The following is a 22,178-nucleotide window of genomic DNA, read 5'->3' as shown; positions in this document are numbered from 1 at the left end:
TTTGAAGACACTTGCTGTGAGTAACAGGAAGAAATCTAATCTCAAAGGTATTTGATATCCTAAATAACATGTTATATGATATATCTGAGAGGTTAATTAAGGTCGCTCACTACCTAATTTGGCAGCATGCTGGAAACAAAACTGGGGGCACAATATACTGTACCACAATCAAAGTCTAGATTGAAGTATACCTAATTGGGTACTTATCAAGTATACTTTATAATATAGCCTACTTAAATATACATGTACTAAAATGGGCCAATTTAGTCCCAAAGAGAGTTTATAAAGTTTAGAAAACCCTCCAAAAATAAACTTGGGTATACTAAAATATACTCTATAGGCTATTTTGTATGCTACTTTTTTTTGTTCAGGGTACTCGATGTCCAAAATGGAGGTTCACTCACGTTTCTTGTGATTGCTTTATTAGTTTCCGTGTCAGGAAGTTACATTTGTGTGCTGTTGTCGTACGTGTCGAAGTCGGTGGACGATATTTTGGACCAACAACTCATGGATGGACAGACATCAAATCAAAGTCAGAAAAAAAAAAAAAACAACAACAACGCACACACGCACGTACACTGGTGAGGTGTCGAGTGTATTGCGGAAGAAATTGCGCCAACGTGTTTTGTGTGTCGCGATCACGACGGAGGGTGGACGACGTCTTCCAACCACAAGGTGGCGGCAGAGGAGCAAAATTGACAACATTCAAAAAGAAAGGAATAAGAGTGAAAATAACATTCAAAATATATATATAATTAAAAAAAATAATACAAAAATAAATATAAATGGAAATATAAAAATATATATAAATAAAAGTAAAAATAAATAGAAAAATGTAAAAATATGATTGTAAAAATAAATGTCAAACTAAATCACGCTGATTTTTCAACCTGACAGCGCTTCTGCAGCATGAAATAAATAAATGTAACAGCAGAGCATTTTTATTTATTGATATTTAACTCAAATATTCATTCATTCATTCAATATCATTTAAATAATTATTTTTTGTATTTTTTTCCACATCTATTTTATATTTATATTTTAAATCTTTTTTTGTTGTTGTTGTCCAGTTTTGAATTCTTTTTTTTTGTTTTTATTTTTTAAATCATGTTTTTTTGTAATTTTGTATTCATTTTTACTTTTATTTATTTATGTTTATATATATATATATATATATATATATATATATATATATATATATATATATATATATATATATATATATATATATATATATATACATATATATATTTATTTCCATTTATATTTATTTTCAATTATATAAATAAATGTTTAATTTGTTTCATGATATTTTTTATATATCCATTTTTATTTTCACCTGGAGTCATGTATTAATTTTTAATGTTTGCAGTTTTGCTCCTCCGTAAACTTGCAAAGCCATCCACGAGCGGACGTCATTCATCACCAGTGTGCAGTGGCATCGTCATGGCAACAACAGGCAAACACTCACCCGTGGATCTGCAAATGATTGATTTGTCGTTTAGCGATCTTGATTGCTTTCAAATGGTTGCAATTTGGCATGACAGCAATCGTTGGTTTTGTACGACGAGTCAATGACTGAAAAGGTTACTTGAGTTCAAATCACGGATGGACGGAGACGTCACGACATCGTCAATGTCACGCCGGCGCGTAAATGACAGGTGAGCTCCTCGTGGGAGGTGGTGAAGGCACAGGTGAGCACAGCAAAACACGCACGCACGCTCCTCTTCACCACAAAAGACATTTGTGATTGGAAATACGCATCGACGGAGGCGGGTCAACTGGTCAACTTATAAGGCCTGTGATTGGCCGAACGAACCGGACTTGGCTTCTCTTGAAATCAATCACGCGTGAATGACATCATTGTGAACATGTGATTGACAGGTGACATCAATCGTGGCACCTTGACCCATCTCTGTCAATATCCCGCCACCAGACAGGAAGTGCAAGCACGCCACTTCCTGTCGGCGCCGCTTTCCTCCCGCCAGAGACTCCGAGCTGTCAAGCTCACTCCTCCTCTTCCTCCTCCTCTTCCTCCTCCCCAGCCATGACCTCGACCAGCAGTTCGGCGGTGCAGGTGGCCTCGCCCAGGTTGTTGACGGCCTTCACCGTGTACTTGGCGTCGTCGTCGCCCGACACCTGCGGCGGTGAAGTCAACTTTAAACACCTTACAATTCCAAGCCTGACGTTTCCCCAAACGTTCACCTTCATTTTGACCGACCATTCCGTACTTGTGTTGACTGTAAACAGACCTTGAAAAAAAGAAGCGGCACAAAAAGATGCCGTGCCAGTTTTCAAACGGGCTCTTTGTAACGTATGACTTAGGCAGGGTGCTCCAACCGCAACGTTGTACTTTGCATCGCATTTGCCGTAGACCGGAAGGAAGGAGGTCACCATATCCACAAATGTCACAATATCAACCTCATCATACCATCACCAGAGAGGTTGGCTGTGTATTGAAAAAAAAACAGAAGCACACAATACTACGACGGTGTACAGTATTAGGGACACGTATAAATATTTTTTTAAAGGGCGGGGGCAATATTCCGAGAAAAAAAAACGCACAAATTTGCCACTTTGCGAGAGAAAAAAAAAAAACTTGTACATTTGCCACTTTAGAATGTGGCAAATTAGCAAGAAACAAATTGTAAATTTGCCACTTTCTAAAGCAAATTTGTGAGGAAAAATAACTTGCAAATTTGCTACTTTAGAAAGTGGCCAAGTGGCAAATTTGATGAGAAAAAAATCTCATAAATTGTGAGAAAAAAAAGTGTAAATTTGCCACTTTCTAAAGTGAGTAAATTTGACTGTAAAAAGAAAATATTTAGGTTTATGCTTGGAAGGCAGTAAAATACTTGAAAGCAAACAATAAAAGGCTAAAGGAGCCACCCCACAAGGTTCAGCATGGACACTAGCCACTCTACCACTTGAGCTATGCCGGACTTATCGTTAGCTAACATATTGTTGATGTGTCAAAAATGGATTGAGGAGGATTCTAGCGGACACCTGCCATATATTGACAGCGAGTAGGAGTGGTCAGGTTGGTTATCACCCAACCAGAAGCTTTCTCAACTGTGGAGGTTTTTATACTCTCTTCCGAGTAAAACGTCTTGACTGAGACAGAATATGGAGTCAAATTTACTCTACGAATGGACCGTGTGCTTCTTGTATCATTTGCGACTTGAGTTTTTGTAAATGCTGATGGTAATTGAACGTTACAGTTTGTGACAGGGTGGGCTAGGTAGGGTTAGGGTACCTTTACCTTAACCCTAAACCCTAACCCACCCTGAACCTGTAACAGCGTTGTGCTGAATGTTTCAAAAGCTTGTTTTGTATCGTTTGCGGCACCTCGGAAATGACGAGGCTGCAGTTTCCATCCTCATCGTAGTCGATCTGGAAGTGCCTGGTCTCCTTGATGGGCTGCTCGTCCTTGTACCACACCACCTCGGGGTCGGGGTAACCTGCCGACGGCACGCGGTCAATTCAAACGCGGAGGCGGGTGAGTAGGCGCCACTTTGAGGGGGGGCTACCTTCGATCTTGCAGTGGAAGCGGGCGGCGCTGCCCTCCACCACCTCCACATCTCGGATGACGGCGCTGAAGGTGGGCTTGCACTCGGCCTTGTGCTCCAGCTCCAGGCACTCCGCAAGTGGATTGTCCTCTGAAAGGCACGGCACACGAGCAAGCGCTTCACCTTCGCTTGGCTTTTCCGCCAGAAGACGATTTGGTCGCTCTCTCACACACAAATCGGAAATGATAAAACACAAGCTCTTTGTCGATTTGCAAAACAAATTCAGGCCTGCCAGGAATTTTGCACACTTTCTTTGGCCTGGAAGAAAAGCCACCACATTTCCCAGTTTGTGCGTTAGAGCTGTCAACGATGACATTTTTTAGTGGGTTAGGTTTAGGGCTCGGTACCCTAACCCTAACCCAGATGAATCCCATCTTGGAATATTGTGAATGTCATACGCAAACATTGATTTAATACTTGTCTTGAATGCATGTAGTTCTGTTTATTGCTCAAACAAACCTGCGCAACCTGTAACCATCTGTTGTCAAAATGAACAGTGTGATTAATCTGCGTTAAGAAATAATTAATAAGATCATTTTTTTGTGATTGATGAGTTAACTTTGACAGCACTCATTGGATTGGAAGAACTTTTTTGGATTGCCAAGCGGAATAATAAAGGCAAGAAGAAGTGAGTGCGCGATGAAGCGAAGCAGCACGTTATTTCTTCGCGTACCTTCGGTGGGCGAGCCCCTCTTGGCGTGGACGCCGGCCATCATGGCCATGGACGAGAGCCTGCTGATGGCTTTGAGAGCGTGTCCCGTTTTCTGCCACTTCCTCCGCAGGATGTACTTCTTCATGCGCTCCTTGGACAGCTTCTTGGCCTTCATGGTGTTGGTGTCCTGCTTCAGCCACGTGTGCTCCAGGCACTGCGGGCAGCTCAAGCGCGACCTGACGGCAAAACCAAAGCACAAAAAGATGCTGAGACACGTCACCCGCTGACAACATTTCCACCGCGTTGGCTGCCGACAGGGAGATCACAGTTTGGCAAGTTTTCATTTTGTGATGAAGAAAGAAACGTGACTTTGGTGTGCGGTTCGATCAATTATTAAAGTGCCCCCGCCGAGATGATGTGATGTAAATGTGAGCACAATCTGACTTCATGTCCTTCTTGAGCAGCCGCGTGATGAAATCCTTGGCGTGGTCGGAGATGTCATCGAAGGCCTCGTCCTCAAAGTCCCACGTGGCCGAAGTCACGTTGGCCAGCGTCTCGTTGTCGTTGTCGCCCATGAACGGCGACAGACCGCTCAGCCTGACGCCGCGACAAAACACAAATGCAGGTCACCAGTATTTATTTTTTAGGCTACTTTTTACGTTTATCATGAGTATTTGTACTTTTGACTTGATACGTTTTCAAAACACGGTTGTGACTTTTGTTTTGAAATGCACGCAAACGATTCAAACCTGGAAGAAAAAGCAGCCGTTGATGTCTCCCGGCTCCTCCAATCATATGAAGTGTTACACACAAGCAAGATTCACGATTCTCATTTAGTATGATTCAGAATCGATTTTAAATGTCCCAAAATTGATTTTATTTCAATTATTTTATGCTGTCTTGCTCTTGTTTGTATGTATGTTCCTTTATTAGGAGCGCTCTTCATGTTGTACCCGATTTGGCCACTTAGGGGCAGTGTGGTTCCACGTGTTCTGATACACTGTTAAGTTGGAGAATAGAAGGAAAAAGGCACAATCAAGATATGCCAATAAAAGTTGTGTTTTTTTTGTTTTGGTTTTGTTTTTGTTTTTGCAGCGTAGGAAGAGCATCTGCCGGTGAGTAATGTTAAGATGCTTCTCTGTCAACATTCCTGAAGCGTTTTGTATGAATAGGCCTTCTTTTGCGGGATCAAAGTGGCCCGAGTAGCGCGCTAATTAGCATTAGCAAGTCAGACTGGAGTCGATCATGACGATTCCTTTCACATCCATAAATTGAAGCAGAAATTAAATCATTTGGAATCAAAAATTGCTCAGAAACAAAAATTGATTCTGAATCAAATCCCACACCGAAAAATCGGAATTGAATCGAATTATGAGACAAAGATTCCCACCCCATTCAAGATTGTAGGCTCTTTATATGCATTGCTGTAGTGTACAATAGCACAATATTGTGTTTTTTTTTGTATGAGCTCTTTGTTTTTTTGTTTTTTTTTTTACAATATTGTGACCTTTATATCGCCAACCTCCACACAATATTGCGATGATTATCGTATTGTGAGCTTCATATCGAGATAATATGGTATGGTGATGTTTGGATATCATTACATCCCACACTTCATAAAAAGTGGACTAAAATCTATGGATATTTTAGTTCATTAACAGAAACGAGAAGAAAATGACATGATTTTGTCAAATCTTGTCTCTCCTAATCTGTCAGATCTGTGACATTGTCATGTGACACATAGCACAAACAATTGGGACAGTCAACTAAAAATGGACTAAACAAAAATGGGATGAGGTTGAATAACTGAGAAAAAGTGTGACTAAAATTGGAGGAAAACTGAGACGACATTTCAAAATGGCAGACAAAATCAACACTAGTGAGTACTTTGACCCAAGTTGTTTTTTGTGCTTGTACTCAAGTGGAGAATGCGAGTACTTTTGGCCTGTGTAAAAACGGAAGCAACGTGAGCTACTCACAGAATGTAGCAGATGACGCCGATGCTCCACATGTCGGTGGGGTAACCGATGGCCTCGTAGTTGATGACTTCGGGTGCTACAAACTCGGGCGTTCCGAACAAAACTTTGAGGGTGCCTGCGTTTTCTGCCAGAGACAAACAACAAACAAGGACAGGCGGGGTTAGATGGCGGCGGCTCGCCGTCGTGGGCCGACGTCGTCACCCACCGAGCCGCCTGGCCAGGCCGAAGTCGATGAGTTTGATCCTGCTGCCGATCTTGTTGACACACATGATGTTCTCGGGTTTGAGGTCCAGGTGCACGATGCCCTGCTTGTGGATGAAGCCCACCCCGTCCACGATCTGCAGCATGTACTTGATCACCTCGCGCTCCGACAACTCAAAGTCCTCGTCGATGATGCGCTCAAACAGCTCGCCGCCGGAGATCCTGGCCGGCACACCGCTCGCGTCAAAAATCCGTTTTCCGGCTCGGCGACGTCAATTCGAGCAACTTCGGTCTTTTCATCTTGCTCAAGTCAAGTCACAAGTCATTCGTCATCTTGCCAATAAAAGGATTAGTGGACACTCACCAGCGAATTATGTAGACTTAGCTAATATTTGCAATTCACTATTCACTTTTTTTTGTAAAAGGTTTGCTGCCAAGTCACGAGGTGATTCTCTTTGTAGTTTTGTGCCCCTGATGTAATGCCTTCAGATACCACAAGATGGCGCCAAAGTTCATCTAGCCTTATCAAAAAGTAGTATACTTCAAGATTTGAACTCATATTAGCTCAAGGGCCACTTGGAGGAAAATATATTACAATGCGGGCCAAATCGGTAAAATCATGGTATGTAACTTCAAAACAATTGGCGTCAATTATACGCAGATTTTCGCTATGTGTGGGCAAGTAACATACCGATACCATTAATATAGGATTTTGGATGCAGCATCTTGTGTCTTGCTCGTGCACAACATTCACTGACATGTGACATGTTCACTGCATGCTGATCCAAAATATCCTATTGGCCCTTGAATGCTCTCAACCAATGGCAGGACAGCTTTTTCATGTTGAGGAAAAAAACAAACAAAACTTAAGTATCGGTATATCGGTATCGGCCGATACTGCAAAGCTGGGTATCTGGATCGGCATCGGGGGCCAAAAAACGGTATCGGAACAACACTAAAAAAATATTTATACGTGGCCCTAATACGCCGTTGTATGAATGTGAGTCTAAGCGGTGGTGAAAATGTTTAAGCGGGCAACCTTCAAGTCAAGTCTCAAGTCCAAGTCGAGTCCGAAGTCGAGAAAAGAAAAGCACCACCCACGTACATCTCCAGCACCACCACGATGTCGGACTTTCCCTCGAAGGCATCCACGCACTGGACCAGCTTGGGATGGTGGAGGCTGTTCATGATGCCGATCTCCTGCCGAACGCTGTCTTTGTCCTTGGCCGAGTACGCTTTGATGAACTTGCCCGCCCACACCTTCTTGGTGGCCTTCTCCACCAGCTTGAACACCTGACCAAACTTGCCCCTGCCCACACCAGCACCGATATCCACGTGAGCGCCCAATTCACACCAACTGCGCAACGGCCGCGGTGCGCTTTCCATACGGCATCCGCAATGGACACTCAATTCACACCGCGTGCGTTGCGTGTCCGGAAATCTCCACACAAGATCACGGGGTTCACGCAAAAACGACCGTGTCATGACCGAGTCCTATTTGTAAAAAACAGCCACGCTTGCCTGTTGTCACGTCCAGATGCTTTTTGGACTTCTACCATGGATCAGTACGTTTTGTGTTCAAATCGTGTTATTTTGTCATGTTTCATTTATTCTGAGCTCATTTTTTTGTCTTCAATGTCCAACTCATGTTATGCTACGTAGTTAGCTAGCTTCCCTCCCCCCAAAGAAAACTAGGTTCGCAAACGGTTTTATTTTTGAAATATAGTGGATTGACCTTGATGCGAGAGGCCTGACTTCCTCTCCGGCTTGTGTTAATTTCTTCAGCTTGATGAAAATCCGCAATGCGGCCGGAAAGAAGTAGAACGCTTGCGGAAAGCTTCCGCATCGCCGCATCCGTTCCACAGACACACCGCAGCTGGTGTGAATTGACACGCAGACTCGAATACTTTCTATTCTTGCGACGTCCTTACGGCCGCCATACGGAAAACACACTGCATCGATCGCGCAGTCAGTGTGAATTGGGCGTAAGCGACTCATCCTTTTGCGCGGCAGGATCCGCATGCGACTGATCCACCCGTCAACGTGCACCAGTCGAAGCGCGTGCAGCTAAAGCCAAAACTGTGGCAGGGTTTTACTTTCCGGATTTGGATTTGCCATCTCGATCTTCGTTGAGGCCTCTCCATGATTACACAGTCAATTTTGTAGAGTCAATTTGGTCCCGATCTAAATCGAGTCCAATTGACTGTTTTAGAGTCATATTTACACTTGGAAGAGAGTCAAATAAATCAAAGTGACTCAAGAGTTGAGGAAGGAACTCACGACCTTCAGCTTGGGAGATGGCCGATATACTCCCTGAGCCGCGCAGCTCCTGCTTTCGCCTAGTATATCGCTCATGTCGGTTGCAGCTGATTCCATGATTGCATGGAATCTTCCTAACAGACCAAAGACCATCTTTGGTCTCTTGGAGAAAAGCAAACAGTGGGAGGGGCATAGCTCAGGTGGTAGTGTCCCAAGCTGAAGGTCGTGAGCTCCAACCTTAAACATTGAGTGAATTTTATTTTATTTTTTACTTTATTTTTTATTTTACTCTCTTCCTGGTGTAAATCTTAGTTTACTCTAAGACCGAGTCTATTTGGTCCCTCTCTAAATAGAGTCAAAATTCGACTCTAATAGAGTCAAAATGACACTACAGAATTTACTGTGTAGATAGTCGTCCTGGCTTGGAGCCTTTCTATTGATCACATATCCAGCCGAAACCAATTAAGACCATCAGGTCACACATTCTCACATGGGCGAGGGCAGGCTGAGCCGTTCCCCGTGTGCGGGTGGGGTGGGCGGCCAAGACAGTATTAAGATGAGAGACTATTATACTAAAGGCTCCACAGCTGTGTACTCGATTGTTCTGGCATCCAGTCAATAGTTCTACTGAGAACATGCAGTCATTAGCATTTGCATCATATCTCCCGCATTAAGATATAAGAACCGGTGGAAGTTCCCACCACAACTTGACATCTACAAAAAGACGAATGTGGACGATCGCACGCTCGGTGCGATTTCTTCAGGGTTGCTCGGGTCGCACACGGCAGTCGATGCTGAACTGACTCGATTACTCGTGAGAATAGGAGAAAGCAGGAAAGTAGACGAGAAGGAGAAAGACGGATTTGTGAGCAATCACAGCATGTGGGCGCGTGTCATTGATCCAAAGCTGGTGCACATGCTCGACGGCGCTTACGTTCCCAGCCGCTCCTCCACATCGTACAGCTCCTTGACCTTCACGTCCGTTCGGACCGTCACCTGCCTGTAGTCCGGCTCCTTTTCCGAGTCTGCCACGAGGGGAAGGGGCACGAGAGCAGTCACGTCAAAAAGAACAACCCGATCACGCGCGCAAGTCACACGTGTTCTGGTCATCAGGACGTTTTAAGGTCAAGTGTAAACGGGAAGCGTGCGTATGCGTACCGTCCTCCTCCTCCTCCACCTCCTCCTGGTTCTCTGTTGATGGAAGCAAAGAAAACAACACGTTATTGAATTGGGTCGGGTCAGACGCACTTGGTCCGGCGGGTCTGCACCGTTGTCGTCTGCCAGGCCCACAGTGACCTCCTCGGACTCGGCGCTCGGCTCGCTGATGCCGTAGATGTTCTCCGCTCGGATCCGGAACTTGTACTGGTGCTCTGGAAGAAGGTTCTGGAGGTGGATGGAAAGATGATGAGACGGGGCCAGAATCAACTCAACTCAAGTTTCATGGACTAAAAGCCCAGGACTTCCTGAAAGTTGAAGCCTGTCCTGCCCGCAACCAATCATATTGCAGTGAGGCGTGTCATGATTAGAACTCAGACCAGGGAGTCATTGTAACGTGTCAAGGACATGGAAGGAGCAATCAACTCGGAGGAGGCGCTCTGAGAACGGGTCATGGAAAACCGTATAAACACAAAGACATAGGCCAACATGGACAGACCCAATTCACACTGATTGCGGAACGGACGAGGTGCATTTTCCATACGGCGACCGTACGGATGCCACAAGAATAGAACGCATTGGAGTCTGCGTGTCATTTCACACCAGCTGCAGCGTATGTGGAACGGATGCGGCGTTGCGGAAGGTATCTGCAACTATTCTGTTTTTTTCCGGACACCCACCGCATGCGGATTTTCACGAAGCTGAAGAAATTACAAGAGCCGGACAGGAAGTCGGGCATCTTGCATCAAGGTAAATCCAGCATATTTCAAAATAAATCCGTTTGCAAACTTGTTTTTTTGGGAGGGAAGCTAGATAACTACGTAGCATGACATGAGTCGGACATTTAAGACAAAAAATGAACTCAGAATAAATTAAACATGACAAAATAACACTATTTAAACATAAAACGTACTTTCTCGCATCAAGATAAATCCGCTATATTTCAAACTTGTTTGTTTGGGAGGGAATCTAGCGTCCGTACTGCAGTCAGCGTGAATTGGGCGTTTGAGGTAGAATCGGACGCCGGTCAGAGACATGTAAACGGACGCACTTGGACGTTGTAGGATGTGCTGTTGCAGGACACGAGCGGCGTCCACTTGCGGTCCACAGAGTCGTGCATCTCCAGGTGGTAGGTCTGGACGGCGCTGCCGCCGTCATAGGTGGGACCGTACCAGGACAGTGTAAGACTGGAGCGTTTCACGTCGGACAGGGCCGGAACCTTTGCGGGCGGGTCCGGCTTGTCTGGAAGATGGGAGGATGCTTTTGAATGATTCCGCTCACGCTAAAGGTGCTAAAGAAGTTAGCATCCTTCTATTGAGTAGAACATGACTTTTCCAAAATACTGGACATGTCTTTTCTTGGTCAGGAGAAGGAGGGCTGGCATGCCCAGTCGGAGGTCACGCAAAGGCTAAGCTAAGTGGAAACGCTGCCATAAAAGGCATCCGCACTGCCTTCATGTTTCCCTAAACAAAGATTGGTCAATCCACTCCGACCCGACCACCTTAGCTTAGTTTAGCGGAGCAACGGTAAGCCCAGATCCGACACACGCAAATGCGTGCTTACGCTAAAGTGCTAACATGGAAGTGGTCCAGGTAGGACTTTTAGGACCAAGATTTTGAGACAGACGTGGTCATAGACAGAGATGAGGTCCAGGACAAAGATGAAAACGTGGTCGGAGACACGACCTTAGGCCCGGTAACACCCACAAGGATGGTTCAAATCTCATTTATCACCGCAAGATAGAGAATCAGCTATTGAACAGTTTTGGTCAAATTGTGTGCGGTCTGCAATGGCGGAGCCAGAGGGGGGGCCGGGGTGGCACGTGCCCCTGCTGAAATGTGATTGGACCCAGCAGACGCCAAATTATTGACATATCACGGCACCGGCGCAGTGACGTCGCACGCCTTGCCGATTCAGCCTGCCAGCATTGTTTTCAAGCAGACGCCTACTAATTGTTATGCCCCTCCTGAACAGTGGCTGGCGCTACTTACGACAAAGCATTATAATCCAGCTCACTAGGAGTCTGTAGAAGGAGAATCATCTGTTTTCATGAGCAGTCTCCTGAGTACCGGTATGCTGATCCGACAGAACACCGGCACATCAAGAATGCATGTTGCCGTTTGGCTATATCATGTTTGTTTGCCTGTGAGACGTGAGTGACTGTTTAACATAACTTTTATGTTCAGATTATGGGTGTCAAAATTGTCGCGTTATTATCTCGTTAACTTAAAGTGGCTTTAACGGCACTGTTTTTTTTAACGCTCGATTAACGACCGCTCCTTATTTGGAAAGCCTCTACTCAGGGAATTCTAGTCACCATGCAGTAGAAACGTCCACGTCAAAACTACCCAATAGAAAAGCACTGGAGCTAAAATACAGTGTTTAAGGGGCAGAATATAGGTGGAGGAGCCATTTGGACTGTGTCTCACCACTACCACCCGTGCCTTGCTTTGAAAGAACGCACTCGGTTAGCCGTTGCGTTCGCACCGAGCACCAAGAGGCGTCCATGGGCACTCTGAAACCCCTGTGAGAGTAAAGAGCTGAATGGACGCCGTCTTGACAGTTGGAGTGAGCACAAGCCTATTTATCTTTAAATGTGAGGCGTATTTTATTCAGCATCTCCACAAAATATCTCAAGGTGAAAGTGAAACTACCGATGTGTTCGCTGTAACAGTAGAGCGGCCTCAGCTGCGTCTCGCATCCGAGAACTTAACAAAATAAAAGCGTCCTCCGACGTCATTAAAAGGAATCACTATAACACAATTTAGCAGTAATAAATTAAATGATACTGCCTAATGTGTGGGGATTGGCGTCAAGTTGTATTTTACAATTTTAAAATGTGCAGAAACTCGCAAGTTACTTATTGTTTAAAATTACAGAGCTATTAATATGAAAAAAACACATCGGTCGTTTCTGGTTCCTATGCAGTAAAAATTCGTCATTTTACAATGCACATCCTATTTCACTTAACAAAATAAAAGCCGAGCGCGAATGCATATATTTGTGGGGACTGTTGTATTTTACAGTTTTAAAAATGTGCATAATTTCACAAGTTACTTCATGTTAAAAATTAGGCAGCTCCTAATATGAAAAGAGAAATGCATTGAGCTTTCACGATTGTCTTACAAATGCAATTATACCATGTTGTAGTGATAGAAAAATGACCAAAACAAATCAGTCACGCTTTGGTTTGGTTTTACAGTACAGCACATATTTTATTTTTATTTTTTTAAACTTTTTTTTTCTTGAATTGTTATGAAATTACTCTATCAATGAATTTTTAATTTTTTTAATTGAATTGTTATGAAATTACTCTATCAATGACTAAAAAAAAACAAAACCATATTGAAATTGTACATTTTATTGTAAATGTAGGTATAAATTGAGATATAAAATGTGCAATTAATGTGTGATTAATAGTCAGTTAATTATTGAAGTAATGCGATTAATTATGATTACAAATTTTAATCCACTGACACCTCTAGTTCAGATAGATTGTTTTGGACGGACATCAATAAGCAACGTAGTTTTGTGCAAGCTAAAAATAAGTATGTTGTTGTTGTTATGCAATACAATAGCACCCTCCAATGGTTGAAAGTTCAAACAGACACTAACTGACGTTTGCATTTACAGGTAGAAGTGGAGGATTTATTAACATTATTATTAATTAATCACATTAATAAATTATGTGGTTGTAAATGAAGTAGTAGTTGGAGTAATAAATTTATTTTTCATAGGGTGTGTGGAAAATGAAACGACAAGGAGAGTTTGGCACTTAGACAGGATCTTTAGTCATACTGTAATACAAATTTGCATTATGTTCATATTATAATGTTATGTTGATAAAAGTACTGTAATTGCATGAATACAGTATCTGCGTGTGCGTGCAAGTTCATTCAAGTTAAACAGTGCTGAATTATTTTTTTTGTACATTTTATACATTCTTAATAAACAGCACATTATGTGCAAAAATCTCCCCTGTGCTTAATATGTACTTAAATATATTTGAACATCTCTAGAGACTCCGATTGAAATTAATTTTCATGAAAACAAATTTGGCATCATCTTTGGATGAAGTATCCTTGCCCCCCCCCCCCGGCCCCCCTATTTATAAAAGTCTGGCTCCGCCACTGGCGGTCTGCTCCGATAAGTTGAACACACGGATTAAGATTCGGTGCCATCAACAATCCTTCAACAAGTCCTACGAGGCAGAAATCTCGCATGATCTCAGAAAGTAACAGAAAGCCGGTTACGCACCGATGTTTCCCGAAGGTTACTGAAAAGGCGTGAGCGTTGTAAAATCGCCATGACGGCAAAAAAAAAAAATGCTTTACCGTTTGGAGAACCAACTTTTAGACCAAGTACCACTTTTAGTAGTTGGGGTGTTCTCATTTACGGCCGCGTTCCTTCAATTGGCTACAGTCCGTTCATGTATAAGTTCACCAGGTCAAATGACTAGATTTTGCTTTTTAGTCATTCGTATTCAAAACGTTTAAGATAGTCGTCCGACCCGTTTTTGGGCCTGATTACAGGGACAAGTCCACTGTGAACACCCCTCACACAAAAGAATCCCCTTCTCGGACCATCTTAGGTCACATCCAGTACATATAGTGGGGCATTTCACGTTTGTCTTAATGGGGGTAGCCAGTGTGTTTCATCAGAACTCATTTGCTCCCAAAAACTTTCAATTTAAATATTTCCATGGTATGGTCCCAAAAACGTATTCATACGGTTTTTATGTTGTTTTTTTATGCTACAGCATACAGAGGGCTTTGATGCAGCCTCTGAACTGAAGAGAACTGTTGAAGCAATGGTAGTTATAAAAAAAATAAAAATAAAAAAAAAAACAGACCAGCAGGTGGCAGCAGAGTATAAGATATCAACCAGGGCCATGTTAAAACAAGCTCTTTTCTCCACTGTTTTCAACAGATTTGTGAATAACGATGACACTTAACTATATTCTAATACTAATTGCTGCGAAACGAAAACAGATAGAAATGTACTTGTTTTTCCTGATGAAAGAAGAGACTCTAATTTTTCCTTTGGTAGGTTCCATGTGATAGCAATTGAACACAATATTCTGTGTGTTAAAATCCAGTAAAACAGCCAGGAGCGAAGGTGGTTGCTTCAGTCAAAATGGCTGTGGGTCAATGAGTTTAAAAACAAAATTGCTAACATGCTACTACTAATGGGTCAAAATGATGCTTACGATAGCATGCACATTCCGGCCTTAATGCTAACACAACTCTAACGTTAATGTTCGAGCTAAAATGCTTACCTGCCAAGACTAACAGGTTCATGTTCATGTCAAAGCGTACACTATCCCTAATGCCTATGCTAAATAATGCTCACCCTAAGATAATGTAAAGAACTTGGTGACTGCTAGCATGACAATTCATGCTCATGTTCATGCTATTCTCACACGAATGCTAACCTGACCTTAGGACAACAAACGAACACGGAAATGGGAATGCTAACATGCTAATGCTCAGCGGCCGATTCCTCACCCACGATGGTGAGGTTGAGCGCGGCCTGCCGGAGGGCATATTGGTTCCTCAGCTCAATGGTGTAGCATCCGCAGTGCTCCTGCTGTCCGCTGGCGATGGTCAGCAGGCTGCTGTTGTCCGTGCTCACGATGGACGTGTCGGCCGCGCCCTCCTGGATCTGGACACATGTGCCCGCATCTTCAAAATCAAAAGATGTGTGCGTGCGCAGGTGTGCGTATGTCTCACCGGCTTCCTGAACTTGAGCCAAGTGCAGCTGATGGGTGGAGCTCCAGAGAACTTGCACAGGATCTCCACCTTCTCCCCCGCCAGGATCTTCATGTCCTCCGGGAACTGAATGATGTGGGGAGGCAGTGCTGCGCGCACACACACATATCAATAAACGTGCATGCTAGGTGTGTGTGCGTGTGCGCGTGTCACCTTGTTTGGGAGGCGTCTTGGCTGTGGGCTTCTTTATTCGAGCTTCACCTAAACATAAAATGTAGTTTCAGTTACTTTTTGTTTATTAACTCATTTACTCCCAAAAACGTACAAATACGTTCTATTTTGAATGTTTTAAGTGTCCCAAAGACGTATTTATACGTTTTGTTTATTTTTTTTATGCTCGAGTATACAGAAGGCTTTCATGCAGCCTCTCAGCTGCAAAGAACAGGTGAAGAAATGGTAGTTATTACACCAACAGCCAGCAGGTGGCAGCAGAGTATAAGAGATCAACCAGGGCCATGTTGAAAAAAAAGCTCAATTACTCACAATTCCACACGGATTTGTGAATAATGATGAAACATGGCTGTATTCTAATTCTAATTGCTGCAAAATTATGATTGTGTGGGGCCCCTCGCAAACGAGATGTCGCATCTCAAGGGGCTTCTTTCGTCCACGTTCGTAACGTCGTCAACGTTCACAACTGCATGGAAAATCAAAACGAATCAAAACCAACACGGCTGCTTGGCAAACAAAACAAAAAAAAGTCCAAGTCATAACTGCAAAACTATTTTAACCCCGATGTGTGTGCGTTTGACAGAATTGGAGATATGTGTGTGCGTGTGCAAGCAGTTCCCAGCCTGCATGTCCTTATTGGGACAAAGCGAGCGAGCCAGCGAGGCGTCGTCGTCTTCTTCTTCTTCTTCTTGTGTGTTGCTCATCAACGTCTCGTCGCTCCCACCATTCAAACCATGCTTCAAACGGCGCTTGTAAACGATTTTCGTCAACTTACTCTCCGAGGTGGCCGCCGTCTTCTTGCCGTCAGCCGCGGATTTTTCCGGAGGATCTGCCAACCACAAACACATAAAAGCCTTCAAACAGAAAAATGACAAACGAGCGACCTCCACTTACGAGCGACTACACACTTTCACTTGTACATCTTCGTTTTTGAGTTGAGAGCAACAATTGGAGCACGAGACGGCACATTTAGCTTTGGAAAAGTCGACAAGCACTCTCATTTGCCGGCCTGATGCTAACGAGCCACAACGCTAACAAAATTAGCACCCATCAGGCACTGATTGGAAGCGTGCAAGACGCACGATAAATTGACACATGTATTCTTTATCCTCTGCAAAGAATGACAAATATTTCCAGCTGCTCCATTTGATTTCGTTCCTCGATCAAGTCCAAAAGAGGAGTAAAGTGGAACAAAACATTGGCAGGGGGGCAATCGACATTCTGATAAACCAACCGTCAGCAGAAATATCCGTCGCCAAATCAACTTTCAATTGAATTTGAAAGCAAACGTCAAATGTTTGCGACAGATGAAAATGTCGAACATGGTCATTGCCTTCTAGTAAGTCACAGTGTCCCAATCATAAAACTGTAATAATAATAATAATAATAATAATAATAATAATAAGAGATTTTAGTTGTAACGCACTTTACATTTATAAGATAAATCTCAAAATACACAGCAAAGGCCATCACTGGTGAGCATTTATTTATTTATTTATTTATTTTTTAACACAGCCCAGAGCTGTTACTCATGTTGTTCTTGGGGCTAACTAGTACCCACTTGGCAACATTTGCCCTATAAAGAACATGCCTTTTAGGACAAGACGCATTAGCACAATGTTATGCATCCTGAATAGGACCAATTGGAAGTGAATGGAAAAAAAGTGAATGATCAACATGGCGGTCGTGTTAATTTCGTCAACGAAAACTAAACAAAAATAATTTCGTCAACGCACATTTTTCACCAAACTAAACTCAACTAAAACCCGTATTAAAAAAACAATAAGTGGGACTAAATCAGTATGCATTTTTGTCGACTAATGAAGAAAATGGACTCAAATCTATGGACTTTTAATTATTGAACAAAAATGAGATGAAAATTATATGATTTTGTAAAAAAAAAAAAAAAAAAAAAAAGCCAACAGCTAAACAGCTATAACGTTCTGACAATTATATTAATCTGACCGCTAATGCTGGCTAAGTCGCTATGTTGCTTTTCATAAAAAAAGATGAGAGAAAATTGTATGTGAAATAGTTTTAGATCTGAAATGTTCAACATAATCTGCTGACAAAAAAAATATATACAAGGGTAAAATGGTTGAAACGTTGACAGTTTTTGTTGACTAAAACTAGATGAATAAATGACATTTTCTTGGACTAAACTAAAGACTAATATGCTCGATTTGTAGTCGACTAAAAATGGAGTAAATAAAAACAGGATGAAGTTGACTATGATTAAAAACTAACAAGCGTGATTGAGACTGGACTAAAACTGAGATTAAATTTCAAAATGGCAGATCAAATGAACAATGCATGGTGGGATATAATAATGGGCATTTACAAAATGGAAGGCCGAACAGCATTTGTAAATCACAATCGCGGTTGGTTGGGGAAAATGAGTTAAGGTACATTCAAATGAAAAAGCCCAATTTCATTTTGAATGAGGATCATTTGAAAATAATGTCACGCTCGCTCCCTGATGTTCATGACGCTCATATTGTTTACATTGTATGAAGTTTTTTTTTTTTTTTAATGGGAATTTTTTTATGGAGGGTTTACTGACATATTTTTGCACATATGAACGGTACCCATCTGTAAAAGTGTGAAAAAGTTCAAAATAAAGAATTTAAAAAAAAAAGAAAAAAGTGAATGAATGTGGGCCGATTTTCGGATCCAAAATCCCGAGCGTTTTAATGTGACTGTAATGTTTCTTACCGTCCACCAGGACCAAACAAGAACATTCGGCCCGGCCCGCCGACGTCTCCACCTTGCATTTGTACTCGCCTTCGTCCTCGGGCAGCGCCTTGTCGATGCTCAGCGAGCACATGCCGCCTTCGCGCAAACAAAACAAAACAAAAAGCATCACAATATGGACACTTCAAACAAATCAAATGTGTGCTATTATTTTGAAAGGTGTCCAGAATGGAATGAGCTCAACAGAAGCTGATCAACTGGCCACCAAAGTCCAAATGAAAAGAAAAAGTGACATTTGGCCTCACTTTTGCAATCGGTCAGAATAAAGGGAAAAAATATATATATATTATTATTATTATTTTTTTTTTTTTTAGTTTTTACTTTGAGAATGTTTTGAAAACCTTTCTGGAATAAAAACGAACCAACGGAATCAAGTTGGAACGCTTCAAATCAATAAAGTGGTCATCAAAAGTGAAAAAAGAAAATTTTAAATGTATGCTTTTGTTTTGAAACAACGTTGAAGGATTTTCAGAATCAGCAAATGAAATGAAGTTGGACAAAATGTGGTCAAAAGTGCATGCAAAAATGTGTTGCTCTTTTATTTTGAAAATGTTTGGTGAAGAAAAAGTGTGCAAATGCTAGCCATGCTAATACAGAAGTAGCACCCATCCACGTGCGGTTGACCTTTGACCTGATGGGCTTCTGATCTGCTCTTCTGATCTCAGCTAAATGCTGAGGCGGCTTTTTTTTGTTTTGTTTTGGCAACCCCATTTGATTTGTTTCATAATGTATCCATACATTTTCTGATCCGCTAAATGGTTTTAAAATCCTGAACTATAATTGAAATGTTTTTTTTCATCTTATACACAAAAACAACAACAAATAATAAGACTAATAACAATGAAATGAAAAAGTAAAACAAAGTTTTCCACTTGCATGGGTGCGCGCATGTGCACCTGCATGCAAGTGTTGATTAAAAAAACGACTCTTCTGTGTGCATGTGTGCGTTTGTCTTTGCTACATTGTGAGGCCCATATATGCGTGTGTTTTTCCAGGTTAACTACCATTGTGGGGACTGACTTGAAATTGTGGGTGAATTTTGGTGGTCCCCACAAGTTCAGACCTCTTTTTTTAGGGTCAGGAATTGCTTTAAGAGTTCAGCTTTCAATTGGGTTATGGTTGAGGTTAGGGTAAGGAATTATGTCAATGAGAAGTCCCCACAATGATACAAGCCGTGTGTGCATAATAGCGTTTGTTACAAAGGTTGGACTTATGGTTAGGGTCAATATTTGGGGCCAATATTTTGGGAGTTCACCGAGTTGTGGGGCCACCCGTCCTTTGTGGGGCCATTTTGGTGGTCCCCACAAGTTCAGACCTGTTTTTGAGAGGGTCACGACTTGCTTTTAGAGTTTCGCTTTTAATTGGGTTATGGTTAAGGTTAGGGTAAGGAATTGGGGATAGCCAATCATTTTTGGTGGTTAGATTTAGGGGGAGAGGCTAGCAAATGCATAATGTCAATGAGATGGACCCACAAAGAGAACAAAACAAACGCGTGTGTTTGTGTGTGTGCTCTGACCTTGGTTTTTGAGAACGATGAACTTGGAGGCTTTGACGAGTTTCCCATCGAGCGTCCAGCTGGCACTGACGTCGCAGGCGGCGTCCAGCCGGCACTGCAGGTGCAGACGCTGGCCGTCCACCACAGTCACGTCGCTCAGTTTCTCGGCGAAGCGCGGCGGCATCTCGCCGCTGTCCTTCACGCAGTTGTTGACCACCTCGCCGTCCTGTCCGTTCTTGTCCACGCCACTCGCCTTCTTGCTGTCGGCGGCGGAGGCGTTCTTCTTTGCTGGTGGGCCAGCGGTGGCCTTGTTCTTCCCCAGCACGGCGCGGAAGTCCACCTGCGCTGTGGCGCCGCTGGCCGCCTTGCGCTCCTCCTCCGTCTTGGCCTTGACCCCCTTCAAGTTGGCCTTAAAGTCCATGGTGGTTGAGGTGGCGTCCCTGCCCTTGCCCCCCCTCCAACCTGCTACCCGCACCCCCCCCGCCCGGTGCACCTCCTCTTTCTTCTGCCTCCTCCTGTTGCTTCTCCTTCTTGTACCTGGTCTAGGTGGTTCTTGCGCCTCTCACCAACGTGGACCGACTCCTTCTGTCCTTCTCGTGTTGTTCTTCTTTCCTCCCTGCTTGGCTCGCCGCCACTGTAGACTCGTCTTTTTAAAAAAAATGTTTTTATTGCGCTTCCTCTTCTCCGGGTTCTTGGTCTAGTTGTTGCTCAGGTGTTCCTTACTTGGCCTCCCGCCAGCATGTATTGAGCATGTCTCCTCCTCTTTTTTTTTTTTCTTTCTCCGTTTTGTTGAGCTGGTTCTTTTACAGAGACTCCTTCTTTCCTCCTTACTGACACTGGGAAGTCCTTTTGCTCCGCAAGTCCTTCTTCTAATTCTTTTCGTCTGGTTCTTGTTCAGGTTCTTGTGCGCCCCGTCCCACTGTCTGCCGCCGCCGCCGCCGCCTCCTCCTCTTCCTCGGCGGATGGAGCCAACGAGAGAATAAACAGCTGGGTTAAAGCCCCTGATCTGGAAGAGTAGCACTGGCCCCCGCCTCCTGCAGCGGGGGGGAGGGGGGTGTGGGGGTTAGTGGGGATATGGGGGGGGGCGCTGTGTCTTACATCACATCAAGTGAGCGCCGTGGCCAAATAAGGTCATGGAGCCTGGAGAACGGCGGAGACGACTCGCCATCGTCTCGGCGGGTTCCCATGAAAAACGTGGCCCCGGGGCAGGAAGTGGTCTTCCTCGTGGTAGCTGTCAATCAGACATGACATTGATTGATTGATTGATTGGTTGGCGCTGCCACAGGAAGTGATGCAACGGGCACACCTTGCTAGCTTGGAAGAGGGCTGAGGGGGAAACTTGCGTCCGAGCAAACAGGAAGAGATGGCAGGATTAGAAAACACCACTTTGGGGAATTTTAGACGCTTTGGGGACGGATGATGATGATGATGGGGGTGGGGGTGCACAGCAGGATGGACAAAGTAGCCAGTTACATGAACGCAAGCAACAAGAAATCGCTGCCATGGATACTGCATGGCGAGTATTTGTTTGGATGACCTACTCGCACGTACTCGTCGTAGTGCGACGGAAGTGAAAAACTGACATGTTTTTTGATAGAAAAAGCAAAAAGTCATCCAGACAACAGCAAGACGTACAAAAACAAATGCTGTTACCATGACGACCACTACTCATGACTTGTACGACTGCTGCTACAAACGATGGCGATCAACTAACAGCACGACCACGTGACAGTACTGCGAGTTCTTTCCAAATGACCGTTGAGTTGATGGGGTGGGAAATCGAAGAAATCGTTGAGTCGATGGGAAATTGCGCAACTTCCGGCTTGTCCTCATTTCTCAAGTCAACAATCGAACATTTGATGACTTGACTTGATTGCAAGCTTCTGCCCACTTTACAGCCATATAAATGTCGGGGTCTTCGTTTTTGAACATTTATTATGCAAATGGAGATTCATTTGGATGCAATCCAAAACACACAAGTCGCACTCGGGGACCAAAAATACGATGGGGACTTTTTCCTCTTGTTGACGATACGGTGGAGCAGCTTTTCTCATTCAACCATTGGATAAGGAGCTTCCTCACATCCAATCAGCTGCTGGAGGCAGCAACAGACACACATGCCCACACACGCACACTTGCGTGTGTGCATGCGTTTAATGGCATGTTCCGTTT

The 22,178-nt window shown here is 43.5% G+C and overlaps 1 protein-coding gene across 1 annotated transcript; it reads right to left on the bottom strand.

Moving 5' to 3' along the window:
• Positions 1-400: 400 nt before the first annotated feature.
• Positions 401-21,115, bottom strand: mylkb (myosin light chain kinase b). Its single transcript, XM_077537065.1, has 18 exons — positions 20,028-21,115; positions 18,473-18,589; positions 16,533-16,586; positions 15,740-15,787; positions 15,548-15,675; positions 15,323-15,479; positions 10,867-11,057; positions 9,929-10,043; positions 9,819-9,851; positions 9,595-9,685; positions 7,507-7,710; positions 6,406-6,623; positions 6,201-6,324; positions 4,666-4,818; positions 4,243-4,457; positions 3,531-3,659; positions 3,349-3,461; positions 401-2,139 (listed from the first exon to the last, which is right to left on the bottom strand). The coding sequence occupies exons 1-18, from the start codon at positions 20,425-20,427 to the stop codon at positions 2,008-2,010; spliced, it is 2,622 nt and encodes an 873-aa protein (XP_077393191.1). The 5' UTR covers positions 20,428-21,115; the 3' UTR covers positions 401-2,007.
• Between the last annotated feature and the right edge of the window lie 1,063 nt (positions 21,116-22,178).

The sequence above is a fragment of the Festucalex cinctus genome, chromosome 11 (assembly GCF_051991245.1).
Source record: "Festucalex cinctus isolate MCC-2025b chromosome 11, RoL_Fcin_1.0, whole genome shotgun sequence".
NCBI lineage: Eukaryota > Metazoa > Chordata > Actinopteri > Syngnathiformes > Syngnathidae > Festucalex > Festucalex cinctus.
Note: the sequence above shows the minus strand (reverse complement) of the source record. Positions and strands in the feature narration are given on the sequence as shown.